This window comes from Apodemus sylvaticus, chromosome 5 (assembly GCF_947179515.1).
Source record: "Apodemus sylvaticus chromosome 5, mApoSyl1.1, whole genome shotgun sequence".
In the NCBI taxonomy this organism is placed as follows: Eukaryota; Metazoa; Chordata; class Mammalia; order Rodentia; family Muridae; genus Apodemus; species Apodemus sylvaticus.
In genome coordinates, this window is record NC_067476.1 from 42,316,852 (window position 1) to 42,339,020 (window position 22,169).

The 22,169-nt window shown below is 39.9% G+C and overlaps 2 protein-coding genes across 3 annotated transcripts in view; one reads left to right on the forward strand and one right to left on the reverse strand.

The window, feature by feature from the left end:
* Slc4a10 (solute carrier family 4 member 10) overlaps window positions 1-1,600 on the forward strand; it is a 179,051-nt gene extending 177,451 nt beyond the window's left edge. For both annotated transcript variants that reach the window (XM_052181141.1, XM_052181140.1), the window contains one exon: window positions 1,534-1,600. In XM_052181141.1, coding sequence (XP_052037101.1) covers window positions 1,534-1,600 — 67 coding nt within the window. The remainder of the gene's footprint in view (window positions 1-1,533) is intronic.
* A 6,664-nt stretch (window positions 1,601-8,264) lies between these two features.
* Window positions 8,265-22,169, reverse strand: part of Dpp4 (dipeptidyl peptidase 4) — an 83,414-nt gene continuing 69,509 nt past the window's right edge. Inside the window, exons 23-26 of the mRNA XM_052182575.1 lie at window positions 21,248-21,312; window positions 11,371-11,443; window positions 11,017-11,090; window positions 8,265-9,311 (exon numbers count right to left, since the gene is read on the reverse strand). Coding sequence (XP_052038535.1) covers window positions 9,210-9,311; window positions 11,017-11,090; window positions 11,371-11,443; window positions 21,248-21,312 — 314 coding nt within the window. The 3' untranslated portion in view covers window positions 8,265-9,209. The remainder of the gene's footprint in view (window positions 9,312-11,016; window positions 11,091-11,370; window positions 11,444-21,247; window positions 21,313-22,169) is intronic.

A 22,169-nucleotide genomic window follows, 5' to 3' on the forward strand; every position in this document is an offset into this window, starting at 1 on the left:
TGAGCACAGGTAAAGTCCCAGGACAAGTTAATTCGGAAAGCAGAACAGCAGACATTTGTCTTATAAAAGGAACATAAAGTAGAGAAAAGTGAGTCATGCAGATAGAGAAGTTAAAAATACAGAATTAAAGCGCTCAACACATCATGTGCACACTGTCATCTCTTCTCATGGAAGGAGAAAAGAAAAGGGAAAAAAGTTGCTTTGCTCTGACCTGTAAAGAGCATGTGCTGAGAAGTGTGTAGCAGGCACACCCGGGTGCCACAGACACTCGCTCACACCAGCTCTGAGCGCTGGCAGCGTGCCACAGATGGCAGAAGCTCCGGCACTTCTTACCTGATGGTGCCGGGTGGTGGTGACAACTGAGAAGGGCTGTTTCTAGCTTGAATTGGAGAAAAAAACAATTTTAAAAGCACACTCTTAGAATATGTTTAAGTTATTGACCACTGAGAAAGATGTACAAGAACACCCATAGAAAACAAAACTTCGTCCCTTTACCACCCAGAGAACAGTCGTAAAACCCAGAGTGCCACCACTGTCAAATGTTTCATACATGGATATGAGGGCTTAAGTTAACAGTGAAGAGTGTGTCAATCCATGCAGTTCAGGGTCTCAGAGCTTGCGTGCAGGTTGTTCTTTATGCCATAAATGTGAAGGAGAACAGAAAGACCTTAAGGATATGGGACTTTGCCAGGCACCAAAAGTGCTGGGGGAAGGATCAGATCGTGTGGAGCTTACCCTCTTAGGGTGAAGCTTCTTAGCTTTAAACGCTATATTCGAACTCTCCATGAAAACTTCCCTGTGAGAGTAGAGGCACATAATGATAGGTACAGTACCATAAGTCAACAAAAATGGTAGTCACACTGTCAGCACAGTCACTGGTGACGTTAACTGGAAGATGAGATTAAACAGAAGCCTTCGAGGTGTAAGTTTATTCTAGAAGGGAGTGAGTCATCTATCTGATATGTACTCTGAGGGTTTTCCTGTAAACACCACACCGGTGTGTGGAGAGCAGTGAGCCATTCTCTCAGATGGAAATATGGCACCCCCTTACTGGAGATCCAGCTCCAGCCCGGGAACAAGGGAACAGCCATTTTCAGCAGAACCTGGAAGTCCCTGTGCAGCAGCACTTTGTTCTGTCATTTTCTGGTCGCATGCTACCTGAATGTGGAGCGTGACTGATGTTCTCACCAATTGTTTGCCCAGACGAGGACCATGTGTTAACCCCGCATGCTTGTAAAACTCTTTGAAATGCTTTTTTGTTTCTCCATGTCTGTTTCTGTTTTGTTTTAAATTTCCCCCTCTCTGCAGTTCTTGATTTCTAGCTCACAGAGTGCAGAGGGTTTCATTGCTGCTGTGTCTCCGCATTGCAGCCCGAGCGAGCAGTGCCTGAGGGCTCCTGTATCTCTCTGGGGTTGGTGGGTGGTTAGTGTCTGGATGACAGACAGACAGACAGACAGACAGACAGACAGACAGACAAATCTCATACGCTGGAATGAAGTAGTAAAGATCCCCCCTTTCTGTCTCTCTCTTTAGCACTGAAGGCCGAAAGGAGAAGAAAGCTGACTCAGGGAAAGGCGTTGACAGGGAGACTTGTCTATGACTTGATCTTCAACTTATTTTTTACATATATATGAGAAGAGAGTCACAATTATTAATAAAACTGCTTTGATCATGTCATTGTAAACCCCATCTCCAATCCCAAATCCACCTTCATGCTGTAAGTAGTGCCCCTCTTCATTCTGTTTCTGTGTTCAGCCTCTGAGCAGGTCGACACCCTTGTAAGCAGATCCAATAGCTGATGCAAGAGTCTCCAGTGTTACTGCCGTAAGACATTTGCCAACACAGGATTCTCACTGTTGGCATTAGGAGAACAAAGATTTCTTTAAAAGATAAGTCATATTTGCCTAGTTTGTATTTTCCTACCTTAGTAACCTAAAGATGCCTGATAATTTTATTCAGAAGAATTTCAAAAGGTAGTCTTACTTTTTGTTTTTTATGGCTTAGTATTTGTGACTGGTTTTGAAAGATCCAAATCAAAAAGTTACTCTGAAAGCATTTTTAATAATTGTATTTATGTATTTCCTTGACTTAATATGATACATTTAATACTTAATATCTAACTGTTACTTCAAGTCATTTGAGAAAGAGATCTGTTCATACCTTCTTAAAAGACATACTGGAAACAGTCAAGTAGTGTTTACTTAGAATTCAAGTTGTAACCACACAGCTAAGTACTAGGCTCATCTTAAATGCTTTAGAGATATTTGAAGAGTTTTGTGGGGTTTTTAATTTTAAATCTTTACCAGACATGTGCGACTGAGTTTCTCTCCCCTTGACTAGAGTTGCTTCCTGAATTCACCTATGACATACATATTTGTGGAATGCCACATGGTGCAACATTGTACACGAGATGCCAGCCCTGGCAGCTGTCCTGCTGACCATGGTCACGTGCTGCTAGGTTTTGGTTCCTATCATGTTATCATGTTAAACCAACAGGTCTCCAACTGTATTTTGTTTTTTTGCAAAGCTCTTTTCCACATTTTAACTAAATGCATGTTGTGGAAAAATAGTCTTTGAAATAAAATTTCAGATTCTGTTAGAGAAGGTTATGTAAATATTTCAGTCTATATGAAACAGTCCAACTTTACTAAGCTTATTGAAACAGGAAGGAGGTTATGGATTTTTGAGTATTACTAAATATAAATTTCATTTAATTTTCAATAAATGTGATTTAATAAAAAATGAAATACCATAAGGTTCTTAGTTCCTAAAAATTATCAATGATTAACAACCTTATAATCTTTCAATGTCCAGATTTAGAAAAATTCAGAGCCTTCTGGGTCTTATAAATTATATGTACTCCATGCAAATACACATAATTGGAAAACTCCTCTTTGCTTTTAAGCTAATGAAGGTGAAAAACAACAAAGCCTATGTAACCTTAATATTCTGATATCTTTGAACAAAAAATTTCCTCAGAATCCTTTCAGGACCCATTAGAGATATGAGCCAAAATCGTGAGAAGAATTTACAGTTAGTAAAGGCTATATTTATAAAAGATGAAGAAAAATGCAAAACTGTTTGTTCCAAATGTACTACCTTTGTGTATGTTGTAATAGCGACACTCCATCTAAACATTCTCACCGTCTGTGACTTAACAGGCCAATCCCCAAAAGCACTCTCCTAGTGTTTCTATAGCTGATATCTGTTCTGCTGAAATGACCAGTAAAACTTTACGTGATCACTGGTTTAAACAAGCAATCAGCCTATGAAATTCTGTATTTCTGAATATTTTTATAGTAATTTTGTTCTTGTGTGAATTTTAATGCTATCTCTATCTTAATCTTAATATTTTGAAATCACATAAATATAAGAAAATGTAGTATTCTATATTTACTCCTAATTTCAGATTCCTGGTCAAAATTACTGAATATCTTGAATGTAATTTATTGCAATGTTTAAGTACTGTGTAAATGTGACAAGGATATTGTGTTTTTCAAAACTAAGAAATGTTATGTGGAAATAAATATTTATCCTACCTAATTTTCATGTTTATTTTTAAAGTGTGTACAATGTGTCATGTCTTTATTTTTCCTTCATTTTAACCATTAAATCAGGTAAAGTATTTTAGCTCTCTAAGCATGATATTTAAATTAAAACATCCACACAGTTAAGAAACATTTGTGACATAAACAACTTTAACCTCATGAAGAGAAAATGAGAAGTTTATAAGGATATACATGCCCCTTCTCCATAGAACATGGTACAAATAGTGTTACCCCTGTGGTGGTGAAAACCCCATTATAGAATCTATATGACTGGAGCTCATGAATGCCTGTATGGGAAAAACATTCCCTAAATTCATCCCTTCTGTTTGCTTCAGAGGTCAAATAAGACAATTCTTCTGCAGTCGTCTAGTAGAGTGCTATGAAGGCGATATTGACTCTACTTGCTGGTTAATAATTCTCCTGACCAGTGGGTTCTCTTGTAATTGCTCCTAACTAACAGCATATATGTTGTACCTAAATATCTTGTTGGGTGATTGAGGCATCTACATGCAGACATCCAGTTTGACTAGCACCAGTTGCTAAAGATGTCCTTTTTTTTTTTTCAGTGTGTATCTCTGGCTTCTTATCTAAAGTCAGGTGTCCATAGGTGTGTAAATTTAAGGCTTTAGTTTGATTCCATTGATCAACAAGTCTGTTTTTATGCCAGTACCATGCTGTATTTATTACTGTAGCTCTGTAATACCACTTGAAGTCGGAAATGGTGAGACCTCCGGTTCTTTTGTTGTCCAGGATTGTTTTAGTTATGGAGGTGGCTCAGACTCATAGTCTAATAGAGACACTTCAGTGCGGACTTCCTTAAAGTGAGGTCCTATCTGCACTAACCTCTTTGTTTCTGTCCAGCGAAAGCCAATTTTCTCCTGAGTTGCTCTTCTATCATTGACAGACTGATTTCTAACTGTTTAGTATCCTTGCATATCCAGTTAAGGAAATAAAATTAGATACAATCTGGATGGCAAACATCTATACTATCAGTACTTGGGAGGCCGAGCTAGCAGGACTGCCAGGATTTGAGGCTAGCTCATGGTCAGGATTTTGAGGATGCCCAGAACAGAGCAGGACTGAGGTGGCAACTTTCGGAATGTTTTTAGTCTCTTAAGTATTTTGAGAGTGTGATTGTGGTCAGCGATCAGAGATAACTTCTGACTCCTTGCTTGGCATATTTGCATGTTCTGCTTCTCTTCAGTCCATTTGTCCTCGTTTCTTACTGTGGACTGAGTTTATCTCCTTCAGTGTGTGGAGTCGGAGGCTTCTACCAGGCACCCTTATTCCTCTGCTTGTTTTTAAGCCCCTTGAGAGTAGCGATGGTGTCTCTCACTGTTAACGCTATACGGCTCTGATATTTACCCACAAGCAAAAACTGTTCTAGAAGCATAAGTTAGATGTTCCAGATAGTCCTCTTGGCCAGTCCATAAAAAACAATAACAGATACAAAAGGGGTTTTTAGACAGTTACAGAAGAGAATACCAACAGTGCACATTGGATACTACATAGATCTAGCACTTGGGAACATCAAAGTCCAAATCCTAATTGAAGGACTTACACAATAGATGCAGCCACCAAGGTAGGGAAAACAGCAAAATACCATGGCTAGGAGGAAAGAAAGAGAAAAGGAAAATGCTAGATGTTGCATATATGTAAATCTCAGTCATCCAACAGTTCTGAAGTAGGACATTTTATACTTCTTTTAAGCTCCTGTGGAATTGAATTGGAAGAGGTGGGATAGTGTTCCTTAAATAATATGTTTATTGCAACTGTTGGTTATATTGTGCCGTATCTGACTTCAGCTGAAGAGCAGTATCTCATGTAGGAGGCAAGAAATGCTTTTTGCTCATCCCTAGTAGGGCATTCGCTTTGGTGCTTAGAACCATTCTTAGATTGAGTAAATACTTGATATTCTATACTTTCCCCATTGCTCATTTCTCTGTGATTGACAGCAGAACAAAAACTAGCCGGTGAAGTCCACTTGGCTGCTCACAGTTCACAAAGTTATGATTTTGTACAGAAGCAACTTAAAGAAACACCTTCATGTATCTTCGTGTCCCCAATCTTCATGTCCATTGCATCTGAGGATTCGAACATTGCCTGATTAAAATTATTTCTAAAACAGCTATGTTTGCACCTGGCACGCACTTATGTTTTCCCTTTATACTTATTTCTTTCAGTACAGCATTTACATTGCTGTATATAATGAGAATCTGGAGATTGCAATATAGAGGGGACAAGCTTCCATTTCTGTATAGACTCTCATTTCACAGGAGATACTTAAGGATCATTGGATTTTGGTACTTATATCCACAGGAGAGTCTAGAACCAACAACCCCTGTAGATACAGAGAGATGAGGGTAAAGATTTTGTTTGTTGAATGGTCATACACTTCCACTACCATGACGGATGCATTTTAAGTAATTTCACATGCTTAGGGAATCGATTCAAAAAGGCCACATAGAACAAGAACTATTTATTAAATTGTTGACATTTATAGTTTATAACAGCAGTTCTTAACCTGTGGGCCATGACTCCTTTGGGTGGTCTAACAACCCTTTCGCAAAGGTCACCTAAGACTATTGGAAAACACAGATATTTACATTATGATTCATAGCAGCAAAATTACAGTTATGAAGTAGCAATGAAAATACTTTTTGTGGTTGCAGGTCACCACAAGAGGAACTGTATTAAAGTGTCATGGCATCAGGATGGTTGGTAACCATTGGCCTGTATGCCTTGAAAGCTCTACCTTTGTCAATATCTGTTAAAAAAAATTATCCTTATTAATTCAAATCTTGGGCTTAAATTTTAATATTATCAGAGAAATACGAATGCAGGGAGATGATCAACTATATTGAGGTTCATGGTGGTCTTATCAACCCAGGCTCTGAGCTTTTCCTATGGGGTAGCCAGTGATGTCATGCTTTATAACCCCCATTTGTGTTTCATTCTCAGCCATCTGTGTCCCCCAAAACATCCCAAATGCATGCTTCAGGTCACTCAGGATGTATGTGAAAATGCTGCTGAAATAGCTGTCATAAAGTTGGCACAACAAAATTATCTTATTTTAGGAAAAAAAAAACATGCTTGTGTTTTGGTATGTTTTTTTCACTTAGAATTTATTGAATCTTAAATATTGTACAAATCTAGTAATCTTATAAACTAGTATTCTCACTCCAACTTGGAGCAAAAGTGGTAAGTGCCAAGAGGTGGGACTGCTAATAGTCTGAGTGAGAGCCACAATGCCCGGAATGGCGCGACTGAAGTGATCGTGGAGCATCCGGGCTCCCTTCCATTAGCGCATGCGCACCTGCTGCTGGTGCGCTCTGAGATGGAAGCTTCCAGAGGCTGCGTATGCCCTTAAGAGACAGGTCTGTACACCTTAGTGGTATTACTAGCTCTTGTGCTCTTCAAGCTTACTCTTAAATTAAGTTTATCAACAACTTATGCATCAAGTTCTTAATCTAATTCACAACTCTTACTGAACAGTAAAACTTGTCCTATGAGAGTCAAATAAAAACCAAACTTATTCACATTATCACCATTTGAAACCCTCATTGCCTGAAAAATGCAAATGTGATATTTTTATTAATTCAGGCTCCACAAACAACATATTTAGAAATGAAGGGGAAAAAAAAGAAAATCATGGTCTGGGTATTATATAGATATTATATGATAATTCATATAAGATGTATTAATCAAATCCTAGATGATTATATAATGGGGCTTAGGTTGATTAATTCACAAAGGATAACTTCTGTTTAATTTGCTTTTATGTTTTCATACTGTCAGGGATTTGTGTTACTTCTGTCTCTTGATCTAGAACTTTTCAGATGGGTGTCGCGGCACAAGGTGAAAGAGCTGTGTTCAAAATCAGGATTACAGCCAGAAACCTCTGGGTTGAAGTACCAGCTATGCTTGAGTGGGGAATCGGACCTGAGAGTTACTGAAGGTGAAATGAATCCGTAGAGCGCCTTGGAAGTAGCATCAAGCTCACGACTATCTAATCTCATTCTTACCTGCTTGGTAGTTTCCATTTCTTCCATGTTTGTAATTTATGCTGTGGCTCACCTGTCCATGACAATTTTATCTAGCATATTGGTCTGAAGCTGCATTTAAATGTACAAAGTCCATTTTTGAAATGCAGCTGTGTTATAAATAATTGAAACAAAACATAGTATTTTCTCAGTTATCCAAACATTGCTAAGTCAAGTTCAGTATTACAATATATGTTTTCTATTATATTGCCTCCTACAAGAAGAGACCAGAGACAAAACAAAACACAAAACCCTGGAAGGACACATCTACCCAAATGACCCTGCTGATAGTATTCTGTCTCATGCTGTGAACCTCATGTACTCCCCTAGGTTAAATTATATTATGAATTCCATAGTATGTAAATGGCCAAATTATTGTTAAAGTGATTTCTCCAAAGCTATGTGATGAGTGTGAAAATAGAAATTTCAGGGGTTATCAGATAATCTCTTATGAATGATTTAACTTTAAACAGTTTTATGTATCTAAATTTTTTTAAAAGCTGAACTCTTTCCATGTTTACAAGACAGTCTTGGATTTCTAACAAGTTAAACAAGAGCCTTTGAACAAATGTGTCCATATGTCAATGCAGTTTAAGTTTGATTCAAGATATAACCCATTACCTCTGAAAAATGGAAGCATACTTACTAAATGACCAGGCAAAATTCCAGTGTGTAGAATAGAAATAACAACACAAAACATTATCATTTAATTTTCCATTAAAAAGCTAATGAAGTTAAAATATTTTAATTAAAATGCTCAAAGAAATGAAGTAGGAAAAACTAACGCAAGTATTCCTTCATGTTAGAATTCGTGACACAAATATTTTCAACTTTTAACAGGGCAAGTCGATATGTTCCAAGCTGCCTCTTTTCACTAGGAGACATCAGTAATTTTTAAAAGCACATTTACAATGCTTTCCCGTCGCCCTTGCTGTGTTTTTGTAGCACCTATAGCCATAACTGGCACCTGGGGCCCTTACATTGCTGCCAGCTTCCCTTGCATTTTTTTTGGAGTCTATTCAACTGCTGTGGTTTTACTTAGAAGTCAGTGCTTTGCATATATGATTTCCTGAGACTGTTTGAATAGTCTTTCTCAGAAAACTGTGCCAGTCTGGCAGTGAACAGCTCTTCTTGAGGCGAGCTGACAGTAGCCTGCTTGGGTTTGTATGCTTGGACCTGGGTTTCTAGCCATGCTCCCTGCTACCTCTTCTCTTGTTGCTGCTCTAATGACATCATTACCCACATCTTGTCAGCCACTTAAATAAAGGAATGAGATTTGGACCAGCCTAGTAAGGAAAAAAAATTGAAATTCTGCTCAGGAAATCTATGCATAGCTCTTGCAAAAATAATTTATATTTGTTGTTTCAGCAGCTGATGTGGAAATGATTTTAAATGATAAACAAAACAGAGGGGAAAATCCAAATTGCTGTAAGGTAATAATCTGTTGTGAAGACAGGCATCCTTAGTTAGGATTGATTGCAGGTATAAAACTGGAAGGCAGCCTGAAATTTCTCGATCCAACATTATTAAGATCGTCATATGCAAAAGTGCATAAGTGCACTTTTGAGATAATGAGAACAAATGTGTTCTTAAATAAGCTGTCGATAGCCGTGCCGTGCTAATGTAAGGAGAAGCACTGCTGGAGGAAATGGCTCATGTGGGAATAGATGTGCTGGTGAGCTGTGCTGCTAGCGATCCCATGGTCTTCGTCCGTGTACCACTGGAAAGAGAGAGACCAGAATTAGGTCATCTGTCTTTAAAAAGGAAAAATTAAAATGAGCTCTTGCATGGTGTAAAAATGGGAATTGTTTATAAACCTAAGTGTGATCAGAGAGGATGTCTAGTTCTTCCCCAGAGCTTTTCAAGATGTGTTCAATCCTGAAGAAATCTCTGGTCATCTTTTGCAGGGGGGAACTGAGAAAATCCATTGTGCATTTTGGTTTACTGCATAAGACCTTAGACATAGGTATATTCTCATTAAAATACCCAAATCATCCTTTAAATGTGACTCAAAGGTCACCTAAAAACTACACTCTGAGTGGGAAGGTTTATACCAGCAGTCATACTAGTTTAATAGGTGTCAGAAAGCATCCAATCTCTCTACACTTGAGTATGTATTAAAAATAAATATATTTTAAGGAAAATTTTCTAATATAAGTATCTAATGAGCCGGACGGTGGTGGCACAGGCTTGTAATCCCAGCACTCTGGGAGGCAGAGGCAGGCGGATTTCTGAGTTCAAGGCCAGCCTGGTCTACAGAGTGAGTTCCAGGACAGTCAGGGCTATACAGAGAAACCCTGTCTCAAAAATACCAAATTCAAAAAACCAAAAAAAAAAGTATCTAATGGCTGTAAAAATCAATTTTAACATTAAAGATTTATATCTATTACATAAGTTAAGCCAAAAGTCAAATGTTTCACTAACACTTAAATTTTATACTGTAAATTAAAAACTGTGTATACCTGACATTTATGTCAGACAGGTACATATTCCTGAGACATAAGTTTAATCATGCCTCATATATTATCTAACTTTGCTTTAAACAAGGAAAAAAAAAACAAAAACAAACATCAACCTCTTCTGAGAATCTGGCCCAAAACTGGCTGGTTTTCTCCATATAAAATAGAAAACCCACTCCTACATAGTGGGCACTACTGAAACAGCACACAGCAAATTATGTTTAAGAAGTGGAGGAATGGTGTTTTCTAGCCAAAACAGATAAGAAAGTTGTGTTGTTTTATACTATTGTATTATTAATGCAAGATGCATATATATATATGATGAAACATATATATATATATATATATATATATATATATATATATATATATATATATATATATATGATGAAAAATTCTAATGACGAGGATGAGTTAGACTAAATACCCCAAACCTCCTCTGTACAGGCAAAACCAGCCCAGACATTTCTGACTTTATAAACAAGCCTAATTGTTTGCTGCCTGCAGTTGTTCAACAAAAGATAATGTAGCAACTGCAAGAACTGAAGCATGCTGATTATTAATAGCCCACTGTTGTTAGGATGGCTAGTAATCATAATAACAGAATGGGTTTTACATTTCAGCTATTATCATGCTGGTTTCACGTTAGAATTACCCTGCCACACATTTACAGAATAACTGATTACTTTTGAATCAAAACAGGGAGAGACTGAACCATCACAGGAATAGAAGAATGGTGTTTTGACACTCCCAGGATATGTAATACTGTGTTTCTCAACCTCAAACTGTCTAATATTTACTCTGTGTATGACTCAAGGAGATGTCTCCAACTTCACAGTGGAATGATAAGGGGCCTCTCTTCTCTTCCTGTCTTCTGAGACTTCCTTGGGGGAAAAGTAACCCACAAAGAGGAAACTAGACCCACCAGATACTTTATTCCCCCTGAAGAAAAATGCCTTAGTATACCATTGCTTGGAAATCCACGCCAGCATCCACCAGGGCTTTGGAGATCTGAGCTGACTGCTGAAAGTGAACATTATCTGTGGGAAAGACAGCGAACAAACAGGGTAAACAAGTAGCTAATAGCCTCTGGAGTTTTCGGAGACTGAGGTGGGGGTGGGGAGGGGGAAGGCGTAAGGAGAAAGTGACTGAAGTTCTAGGACTCAGCATCCCATTTAGCCCAAGACAAGTGAGTTGTGGAAAGCAACACTGTTTTATTGAAGTAAATGTAACAGTCTTGCCCCTCATGCTTTTGTTTTGTCAGTAGTGAAATTGCAAACCTGTCTGTGATACTAAAAAGTCTAATTAACTGAAGCTCACCATCTGCCGTTCCATGAATAAGGAGGTACTCAACTTGTTTAAAATGTTCAGCTCTGCTCATGACTGTTGAGTTCTGAAATTGGGAAAAAGAATGTCATTATTCAAAAAAGGATCTGCCATAACTGATTTTTCACTTCAGTTTACAAAATAAAATGTTTTCAGCTGGGGCCCCCTTTGATACAAAATATAGCAAACCGATATTCAAGCAAATGCTGTCTCTATGCATGGCAGAATGCACAGCATGCCCTGTGCCTGGAAGACGGGACTGCAAAGGAAGAGTGCCACATCTTCCCTGCACATGTAGGAAGAGGGCACCTGTCCCCTAAGCTCATGCAAAACCCCCACAGTCCCAGATCACAGATTGCTGTGTCCTATACATTATCACAGGGCAGAGTCTCATATTAGCAATGTATGTTCCATGGGCTTCTGCTGTAGTTCAGCCAAAAAGTGTATTACCATAGCAACCATGTGTCACATGGTGCCATACATGCTACATTTCAAAGAGCCTGTACATAGCATTTGCAACTAAACATACTCTGCAATATGTGATGTGAACTTTGGTCCACATCGCTAGGTTCTTAGTGAAAAGCAAACATTACCTCTCTGTAAACAGATGTTTAAAACCTAAGCTCAGGTAACATGAGAGGGGGAAAGGGTGAAAGAGATCAAGGGTGGTCTCAGAATATCGATGGGGGTTTGGTACATCCTCATTTTGAATATTGGAGAAAAATGCTTCTGTCAAATGCCATTCCTAAGCCAGCCAGGGAGACAGGATGAAGGCTTAGAAGGTGTATACTTTCTGGTCTGAGTGCTCTAGGGGCTTCCACAATAAGGGTCAGAGGTCTTTGATGAAAAAAAAATCTTTAAAAGCATAGGTCAGATAATTTAAATTTAGGATTGGTTACAATGTTGAGATGAAGGAAAACCGACAGATAGATCCTGGGAAGCTGGAGCCTGCTTTGCTTGTCCTGGAATGGGTTGGATAGAAAGAAACAGTGACATCTCCACAGACTTAAAAGCAGCCAGCTAGCTCATCGTGCGTCAGGGTCTGCATCTCAGTGGCATCGCCACCTACAGAGCTAATGCATACTTAATTTTTTTCCTGGGAGCCCTAGTGGTCTGGCCACAAAGGTATAGGGGCTATAGTTACATGTTCAAGTCTAGTCTTTAGTTTCAATACTACTGAGCTTTGCAACTAAATACATACATGCAGCACTCTCTTCTGCAAAATGGGAATAAGAATAATTAAACTTAGGAGTCAAGAGACCTGGTAGAAGCATTGTTTAATTGTTGAGGCCCACTGAAAACTCAGTGACACGGTGTTTCTGGAAAGTGACATACCTTCTACAAAATTTGGTGCAGTTACACAAAAGTTCCATTGACCAAGACTTCTAAGATCATCCTGAACTAGTTAGCTCAAGGTAAATAATCTATCCTGTCCAAGCAGACTATTTCCTAATCAACCTCATCATATGAAATTTCTGACCCAAATTGAGACTTTAATCATAAACTTTTCAAATAAGCATTGTAACTCATTAAAAGATGTCTTTCATTTAATTTTAGAAAAACTTCCCATTTGATGGGATGTCCCACATACATCTATCAATGTATGATTCCATGCGACCAGCATGGATGCAAGGATGTGCCAATCCATCACAACACTGCCAGTGTTATTTGTATATCTATTCATTTTTTTTCATCTAGTCAAATAGCATTCATTTATATCCAACTAAATAGTCCATAAGAAAAGTGGCTTGCTTATATTATTTATTATCCTTAAAGAATAATGCATTTATTATAGCATCTAATACGGAGCTAAATAGTTATCTACTAAATGAGTAAGTGCAACTATTCAGCATTATCTACTATAATTGATCCTACTTTTGCATAGTTAAGTAGAAATGGAGAAGACAGAATAAAATATTCTCATTCTGCAATTTAGGAAGTCATTATCTCCACTTCCAAGTGCTATATACCACAACAATTGTAACACTAGGTTCTGTTCTTTGAGCATTTCCTCTGTGCCTATCACAGTGCTAACTAATCATCTTGAAGGAGCCGTGAAAGTGAAACCAATTCTCACACCTGTGTGAAGCCGGCCTATGTATGAAGGGACAGGTTCGAGAAATAAGTAACTTGTACCACAATCCATCTCTAGGGTGTGGTCAAAACTGGGCCAAGTCTGGGAAAACTCCTTTATTTTGTTTATCTCTCATGTCTTCTAAAATTCAAAAGGAATTTTAATTGTCTTCCAGCAAAGGAACCCTAGGAAATAAAATTTTAATTAACTATCCAAGAGCTTGAAGTACATAATAGTGGATTCTCTGGATTCTGAGCTGCATTGCCTTCTCACGGTGAAATGATTAGATGTGAGATTGGTCTGAACAACCCTGACGGTTGGGAAGGGTGTCTTTCCCATCAGCAGGTGATAGCACAAAACTTTATTCTCTGTCCTCCAACAGGAGACTTTCAAATCAAAGTCTCCTAAAAGACATTGCTATCCACTAGACAAGACAGGAGTTGGGAAGGTGAGGCTCATGACTTATTCTGGGTTGCAGGGCCAAGGACCCTTAAGGACCCTTCCTAGTGGTGGTCTCTACCAGCCAAGCACCCAGCCTGTGCTGACTTTGTGCCATCATATTTCTTCACAAGTTCAATTCCACTCTTTACTCACAGATGACAATCGACTTTAACACCCAGACCTGACCCAGATAGACAACTGTGTCACCTCGACTCACCTCTAGCAGCCCCGTGGGACTGCCTTGCTTGGCAGCTCGAACAGAAAAACTGCTCCAACCACCTCCCAGTGCCATGAGATGGAGAAATGTCATTGAAACACAGAGTAATAGTTAGGAGACATATAAATACACAGGACAGTTAGCAAGGAATGTGATAACTACTGGAGTTTGGACCAAAACAGTTTCTGGCTGCCTTTTTTTTCTTAAATGGAGTGAATACAGGCTGAAAGAAGACAATTTTTATAAACAAGTAAAACCCTGAGCCTAAGATAAATGTTGTGATGTACACACTGTAGCTGTGATGAACTAGACATGGTGAGAAACGCAACATACTGAGAAAAAGACGAAAACTGTGATAAAAGTGTCATGATGCAAATTGTTTTACATTAACAATATTACACTACAAAGAAAGAAAGACAAATACTTTAATGCAGCAAGAGAAAAATAAAACAAAAGCTTCCCCTGCAGTTGCAAGAGAAGTGTGCCATTTCAGTACACGGTTCCCTGCTCATTGGGAGCAGCCTCCCAAGGGACTTTTCAATGAGAGAGACAGGCAGCTGCCAAAAGCACACCCTCTTAGGAGCTCTCCATGCTGGAAACAACCCTTCACCCCCAAATACAATGATGTCACTTTGCCTCAGGAACCACTGGTGAGTGGTTCATTACTGGACCACATGTCCTGGCTTCTCTGGTAAGACTATTGCCCAATGTATGGCACACTACAAGCTGTGAGGGAAACATGCAAAGCAAGTATATAGGCAATGCATGCATTTCTCCAATATATGATTAACAGTCGGCAAGATATTAATTGTACTATTTTCATGCACCCAAATTGGATGATCCCCCATTGCCTGTCCATGGAAACAGGAATGAGAAAAAGGAAATGGATGACTAAGTTACAAGCCGAATAGTCTATCACCAATGACAAAAACGGAAGCTCGGAGTGATAAATGGGCAGGGATGCAATGGTAGTGCAGTTGGCACTCTCCTGAGGCTAGAAACTTCCGGAGAGCCCCGCTGCCAGCAACAGTCTGGCAGAGGGAAGTGGAAAGGATTGGTCCAGCGGCAATGCCGATTCCACAGCATCTCTGTGAGGAGCTTTTCCTTCAATCCCCAAGAAGAACCATCTGTAGCTGCTTGTTGGATCACGCTGGCTCCTCAGCTACCTTCCAACAAATAAATCTTTGTATTTTTGAAATAAAGGAAGGAGCTGATGAGAGTAGGGAAATGCTGTGAGAAACAGGAGGTGTGACAATTTTCACGCTACCCTTTGTGCCATCCACAAACCAGAAGGACAATTTGCTCCCTGAAGATAAGGATGGCGGCAGCTGCCATGCTTTTGAAGCTTACATCACGGCAGGTGTTGGGGTCTCCTATAATCACTTCTGTGACGGTGGGAGGCATATCTGGTTACTCCCATTATGTAGAGGAGGAAATTAAGGTTCAGGGAAGGAACATGGCCTCCTCAAGTTCAAACTTCTAGATGTAATGGAAGCAAACTTTCAATGTAGTCTGTTTGAACTTCAAACCCAGGTCCCTGACCAATATATTCTCTAGTCATTTGATATCACATCCAAACTATTCATTACCATGCACAGGCTCCTGTAGAGGACCAAGGCAGTCACTGGGTCTGAGAGATAACACCTTAACAACTCAGTAAGCTATAACCTTGGGCTGACTAGCTTACTCTATGGATTCTCCTTCTGAAATCAATGCTGCGTGAATAATATTAAAAGGGGCCATTTGGAGAATCATCATTAATACCAAGCAGAGGGCACAGAAAACATTTAAGAGAAACTGAATCCAACCCATCAAATAAGATGTTTTACTTGTTTACATCTACCCAACAACTGCACCCATGAGCTGCCAAGGAAAGAGCTCCCATCCGCCCCAGACAGGGGGCTCTACCTCGGGCCTCACAAGCAACACTGGCTGCTTTAAAGATCACACAGCAGTCAACATTTTATCAGCACTCCACAAACAAGTTAAGGTTTGGCTTAAATCTGAAGGTCTCTCTCCCTTTGGCATATTCTGGGATAATAGAACAAATGTCAAATCAGTGCAAGATGGCATATTTACAAAATTGCACCCTGTTTTGCATAACCTAACGATGCAGCAGTTCTTAAGGATTGAACGTTTCAAATCTGCTAGCAGAAGACTGCCAAGTCCATGACTGTTTCATACACTTGCCAAAAGCCTATCAAATTTTGAGCAAAATGCAAAATAAATCTCCTCTACAAGTTAAATCAGCCCTTCTGTGTGTTCCAGGCTGCCCTCTCCTCTTGGCAGCAGGGCTCAGGACTGGGGCCCCACTCCTCCTACCCTCTGTCTTCTACTTCTCTGCTTATTTACAAGACAATCGCTTCTCCAGTCCTGGCCCTGCTGTATGTATTGGTCACCATTTGGTCTGGTCTTCCCAAAGCTATCCCTCAGTTCAATAGATCTCTCAGAGATCCCAGGAAAACCCTTCTCTCTGTCACTGTCTCTCCCCCCCTCCCCCACTGTAACCTGTTGGGAACCTCTCTGATCTTCCTTAAATCTTCCCCCTCTCTTCCCCACTCCCTCTACCCCACTGTAACCTGTTGGGAACTTCTCTGATCTTCCTTTTATCTTCCCCCTTTCTCTGCCTTTCTACTTTTCTGGCTCATACAGTGTCCTCTTCCTTGTTGAACCCTCAACACCTATATGTTGCTTGAAATTTTACTGCCTCGGTTTCCCTGTCAGTACAATGGTGGAAATCAGGGAGACTTGAAACTGATAACTCCTGCAAAGCTCTTAGAATACAGTCTAGTTATACTAACACAATAAATGAGTGGGCGAGTAAATCTGGATGGGGGCAGGGAGTTGAAATCCTATTTTTTTGGTTCTTCCTTTTCCCTGAGCAGGCTTCTGACAGAGATAACCAGGCCCTACGGTCACAATTTGGAAGTCTCTATTCTCTTCCATACAGATTAGATACTGTGCGATGTTCAAGTTTATGTTCTGTTACCATTTAAAAATCTCTCTCTCCAGTGCTTTTACTTTTTTTTTCTTGTCTATAAGGAATAAACTTTTGAACAAGTCAAATGCCAGACACTTTGAATAAATGAATGAAAGACTCTTATGTGTTAGTGTCCAGGAGTTCTGATTGGGGATGGGCTTTGAGAGGATGATCACCCATTGGTCAGGATCCCACTCCCTGGGGTATGGCTACACTGTGACATGTTGTGGCTACTGATTGCAGAGATGCCTCCTTGGTCGTCCCATCTCTTTGCATGGAGATCTGCTGGTGGAGAATACCTGTCCACAGAATTACACCGCTCAATAGCTCAGACATGACACCTCTCTGGGACTAGGTCCTTGGGGGAATTCCTCTTTGGGGTCCTTGTAGTCTTTAAAAGAGTTCCTTCCCTGCCATTTGTCCACAGTGGGTGATGATCTTCAAAAAGTCTTATTGGGTCACTGCAGGGGTCAATGTATTGAACCAAAGCCTCAGCCTCATGATCTAATCATCATAACTACTTTTAAAATATAGGAAATAATATCCCCACTGTGGGGAAGACAACCATGCTTTCACAAATGGTTTGCTAGCTTTGAGCAGGGCGCACACTGAAGACACACCTGGTGGCATCTCTTTCCTCAATAGTAAAAGGGCCCAAATTCACAGGTGTGTTCTCTTGGAGATATGTATTCCTCTAAAGTCTAGGTCATTTATCCCCTGGTACTGGATTATCTCGAGTTGTACTGAAATTATATTCTCTCCTAAACTCTAGAATTCTATGTGTCAATGGCTTCTTAGCTAAGAATATAAACTTACTTATTGCACAACTGAATATTTTGTGCATTCCTAACTCTGGATCTGCTAAGAGAGTCCTGACTAAATGGGATTTTTTTTTTTTTCAAAATATTTTCTCAACCCATGGATGTGCACAGAGCAACAGAAACCTTTCAGGAATTGGAATTGTTGAATTAGCTTTCTGTCTGTCTCATCAGGGGATTGGGGGAGAGAGAGAGAGAGAGAGAGAGAGAGAGAGAGAGAGAGAGAGAGAGAGAGAGAGAGAGAGAGAGAGAGAGAGAGAGAGAGAAACCTGGGAAAGAAAAGAAAAGAAGTAGGAGATGACAGGTCCAGAGGGGCAGCTGGGGCCTTGGAGGAAAATAGAATGTTTGAATATATTCTTGCCAGAGACAAAAGCACAGGCTCATTTAAAAAACAAAGGAGGGCAGCTTTATTCTAAAGCCTGCTGTGCACCAAAAATAGGCACTTAGATTCAGTGCTCCTCGCAGATTCAGATCCCCACACAGATTCAGTCCTCCAAGCTCAGAGGATATAACCAAGGGAGCCGAGCGGCTGAGACAGTTCCTCGGTGCGGACAATTCCCTTTCCCTTAATGCGTTCACCTAACTTCTCTTCTGCCCACCTTAGCTATCGCCCTCCCAGATAATTCCTCCGAGTAACACATTGGGAACCTTTAGCTCTCTGGTACTGGCAGTTTTAATGTGTCCATTGCCAGCAATGAATTTCATGCCAAGAAAACCCGACTCCTGGCGTGGAAGGATTAAACAGTCCTCGGGAGCCATCTGTGCAGCGAAGAGGAAGACTGACTTCGTGCACCCAGTGTGCGTGTGTTGCCATTGGCAGGAGGAAGTGACTTCTATTTACATGACTACCTCATACAGGGAACACCTAAGGGGAGAGATGAGAATGGCCGCCGCTGTGGGGGGCAGAGCCAGGGGAAGGGAGGGTCTGCGTCTGAAAAAGGAGCCTATAGAAAAGGCCGGGAAAGGAAACAGGAAATGGCAGATTCAAACTGCTCTGCTATAGCGTTGCAAAGAGAGCCCCGGGCTCAGAGAACAGAAATGGTGGTATGTGTTCTGAGGAAGTGAGTCGAGTGTCCTGAAGAATTTTGGAGTTAGAGTTTCGGCTGGAGCCTCTGCCTCCTCAGCTCTTCAGCGCGGGCTTTGGCTTCTCATACACTATTCTCCAGAGGCACTGGAATACTAGGCAGCATATCTCTGAGTGTACAGGGGCTTTCCATGCTCGGACACGGCCAAGCATCTTTCAGGTTGGATAATTAAGAAGAAAAAAAAATCAAGCGTCAAAAGAGAAAAGTGGTGGAAAAATACAACTTATATCACAGTATTTCCCTTAAAACTTATTTTTAAATAATTAAGTCAAGTTGCAAGATAAGATGCTTCAGGAAGGACACCCAGTGAGTGAAATAGTGACGTCAAGTAGTGTTGAGGAAGAGTATTGAGGGTGGGCAGTCTGGGGCAGAGTAATCACTAACTCAAGGGAGAAGAAAATGAGAGGTAAGGATTCTATGAGGAAAACAACAGTGTTTAAAGAACGAGAGATGCCTCTTCAGAGAGAGGACAGTGGAAGCTTCTTAATACCTGGGAATGGGACAGATGACAAGCCAGGTATAAGGGACCTAAAGCAATGTCAGAAATGGCAGCTACAGAAACAGAGAATCTGACATTTAAAACAGGCTAGGTAGAAAGGAAAAGTGCCATTAAGGCAATGTATGAGTGTGTGTGTGTGTGTGTGTGTGTGTGTATGTGTGAGTGTGTGTCTGTCTGTCTGTCTGTCTGTCTCTCTATATGTCTGTATAAGTGTGTGTCTATGCGTGTGTCTGGGTATGTATATGTCTGTGTCTGTCTGTCTGTGTCTTTGTTTATCTGTGTATGTCTGTATGTATCTGTATGTCTGTGTATGTATGTGTTTCTGTCTGTATGTCTGTATGTGTGTGTGTGTGTATGTGTATGTACCAAGGTGTGAAATTGAATGCATTGTGGGAAAACACAACAAGAGTTTACACACTGGGCTACTATTATACGGGTAGCTAGGTCACTTGCCAGGAGCATTGTAGTTATGCATGAGATAAACAGCACCTAAAGAAGATCACAGGATATGGAATAGAAAGAATGAGAAGAATAAAGTCTGCGGCCTCAGAGAAGACCTCTGTCAGAAACTGGAATCGCCTGATTATGAGGCTTCTTTGTAGATAAAAATGTCTAGTGTGCCATCTTTGTTACCTTTCCATCACGTCTCAGAAACATACATAAAAACATGCAGATACTAATACAACATGCCCCTGCACATGCACGCTCACTAGTTAAGTTCACACACACACACACACACACACACACACACACACACACACACTGCAAAGTTGAAACTGAATTCATTGTGTTTTGATCAGATGGTTTCAGACTTCATTGTAGTAATGATGATATCTTACAACAAATGTATATATACTGCTCAGAGGAATAATACTCTTCCTGTATTAAGAGTCCCAACAGAGAAAATTCTGTGTTGACATTATTCTTGTTTTTCTCTCTTTTTAATTCATTCTCCTGCAGAGAGTTTTTGGACATCTTTGGAGAATGGAAATGTCAGAGATGATTTTACTTGTTATCGAAAAGCTTTAATTTAGTTTACAAGTTTTTTTTTTTTCCTCAACTAATAGTGCCAACAGACCCAGGAAAAGTTTTGAAAATGTCAACGTGGTGCTGGTTCATCCAGCTGCATCAGGGTGCTGCAGAGCCGGTTCTGGCTTGGCTGTGGCCTCTACACTAGCAGTGGCAAGTACAGCTACGGTCACCTTTCAAATATGTCAGCTTCTCTGGAGAGCCAGCTGCCCCCTGCCTCTCCCACCACTGAAATAACTCCTGGACAGGGCTCTTCAGGGTACTCCCCAACTGCACCTGCCACCCTGCCTGCTTTATGCAAATCCAGTGTTAAAAATCTACATAGCTGGCTGCAAATAAGAGAATTATAGGTATGCATTTACTTTTTAACTATTATAATAACATAAAAATTTTAATACCTTGCTAAAGGCTTAAAGAAGTTTCCGGGTCCTAGAAGAATATGTTGAATTTGACATGTTTTCTAAACTGAAATTTTTATAATTAAAGTAATTATCTGATGTTGCTTTGTATTTCCAAATGAATGCATATTGTGACCTATATAGCATATGATAAAGACTGTAATTATGCAAAATATAGTAGGGGAAGCTATTGGAGTATCTCTAAACCACCTGTGTTATTTCTTTTTAACAAGAATTTTGTTGGAAATAGTATTTTTTTTTCTAAAACAGATACAATTAAGAAGTTCCTGGGCCATTTATACACAACTATGAGGTTGACACAGCTCTTACCCTGTAATGGTCAAGGTTGTCTTCTGGAGTTGGGAGACCCATATAACGCTCTGTGTACACTGAGTCTGGGATAGGAAAAGAGAAAAGAGTTCAACTCCTCCAATAACAGCATTTTTTAGTCATTTTACCTGTCTTCCTGTGCCTGAACTCACAAATGTATCTCCTCCTCCAGCCCCTGCTAATGCAGCCAAAGATACAGATGGCCAGACCACACTCTCAGGCTGAGGAGTTCACGGCAGCATTGACCCATCTATACTCAGCCCTCATGATCAGGGCGGCAGACATACAAACTAGACAAAGTAAAACACAACCAGCAATTGACCTGCAGAGAGGCCCACTCAATCAGAGTCATCTAGCGCTTCCATTGTCTTGTTGTGGTACAGAGACAAAAACATCCCTCGGGCTACGATAATCTATCTCCTTTTGGGAATACCTAGCAAGGATCAATTACAAGTGACTGACTTAAATTAAACCTTAGATTTGGGGCAGGTTGAGATCCACTGTGATGAGAAGAAAGAATTAACAGTTCATATCGACACAGCCGCTTCATCATAATCCAAGTTAAACATTTGTTGTGCCTCACTTTATGGGGGAGGTCTCAAGTTTTGTGCTGTAACACTTGAGCACTGCGAACAGATTACATTAATATCTGTCTGCTGAACTGACATAAGCTCTTTTATATATAAATATGGTGGAATAACAGGTTGCACAATTGGTTTAGTTATTTTAGGTAATTAAACATAACTTTACTCAATTTAAAAAAAATTGAAATCCTATATTATATATTACCCTAAAATATCACTAATGGAATTTTGTTGTTGTTTTATAACTTGTTAGTGTTTATTCATTGTACAAAGTGTGAGTTTAATAAAGATATCCCATTCAAGTACATGCTGTGTGGCCTACTTTCAGCCCATCCCCA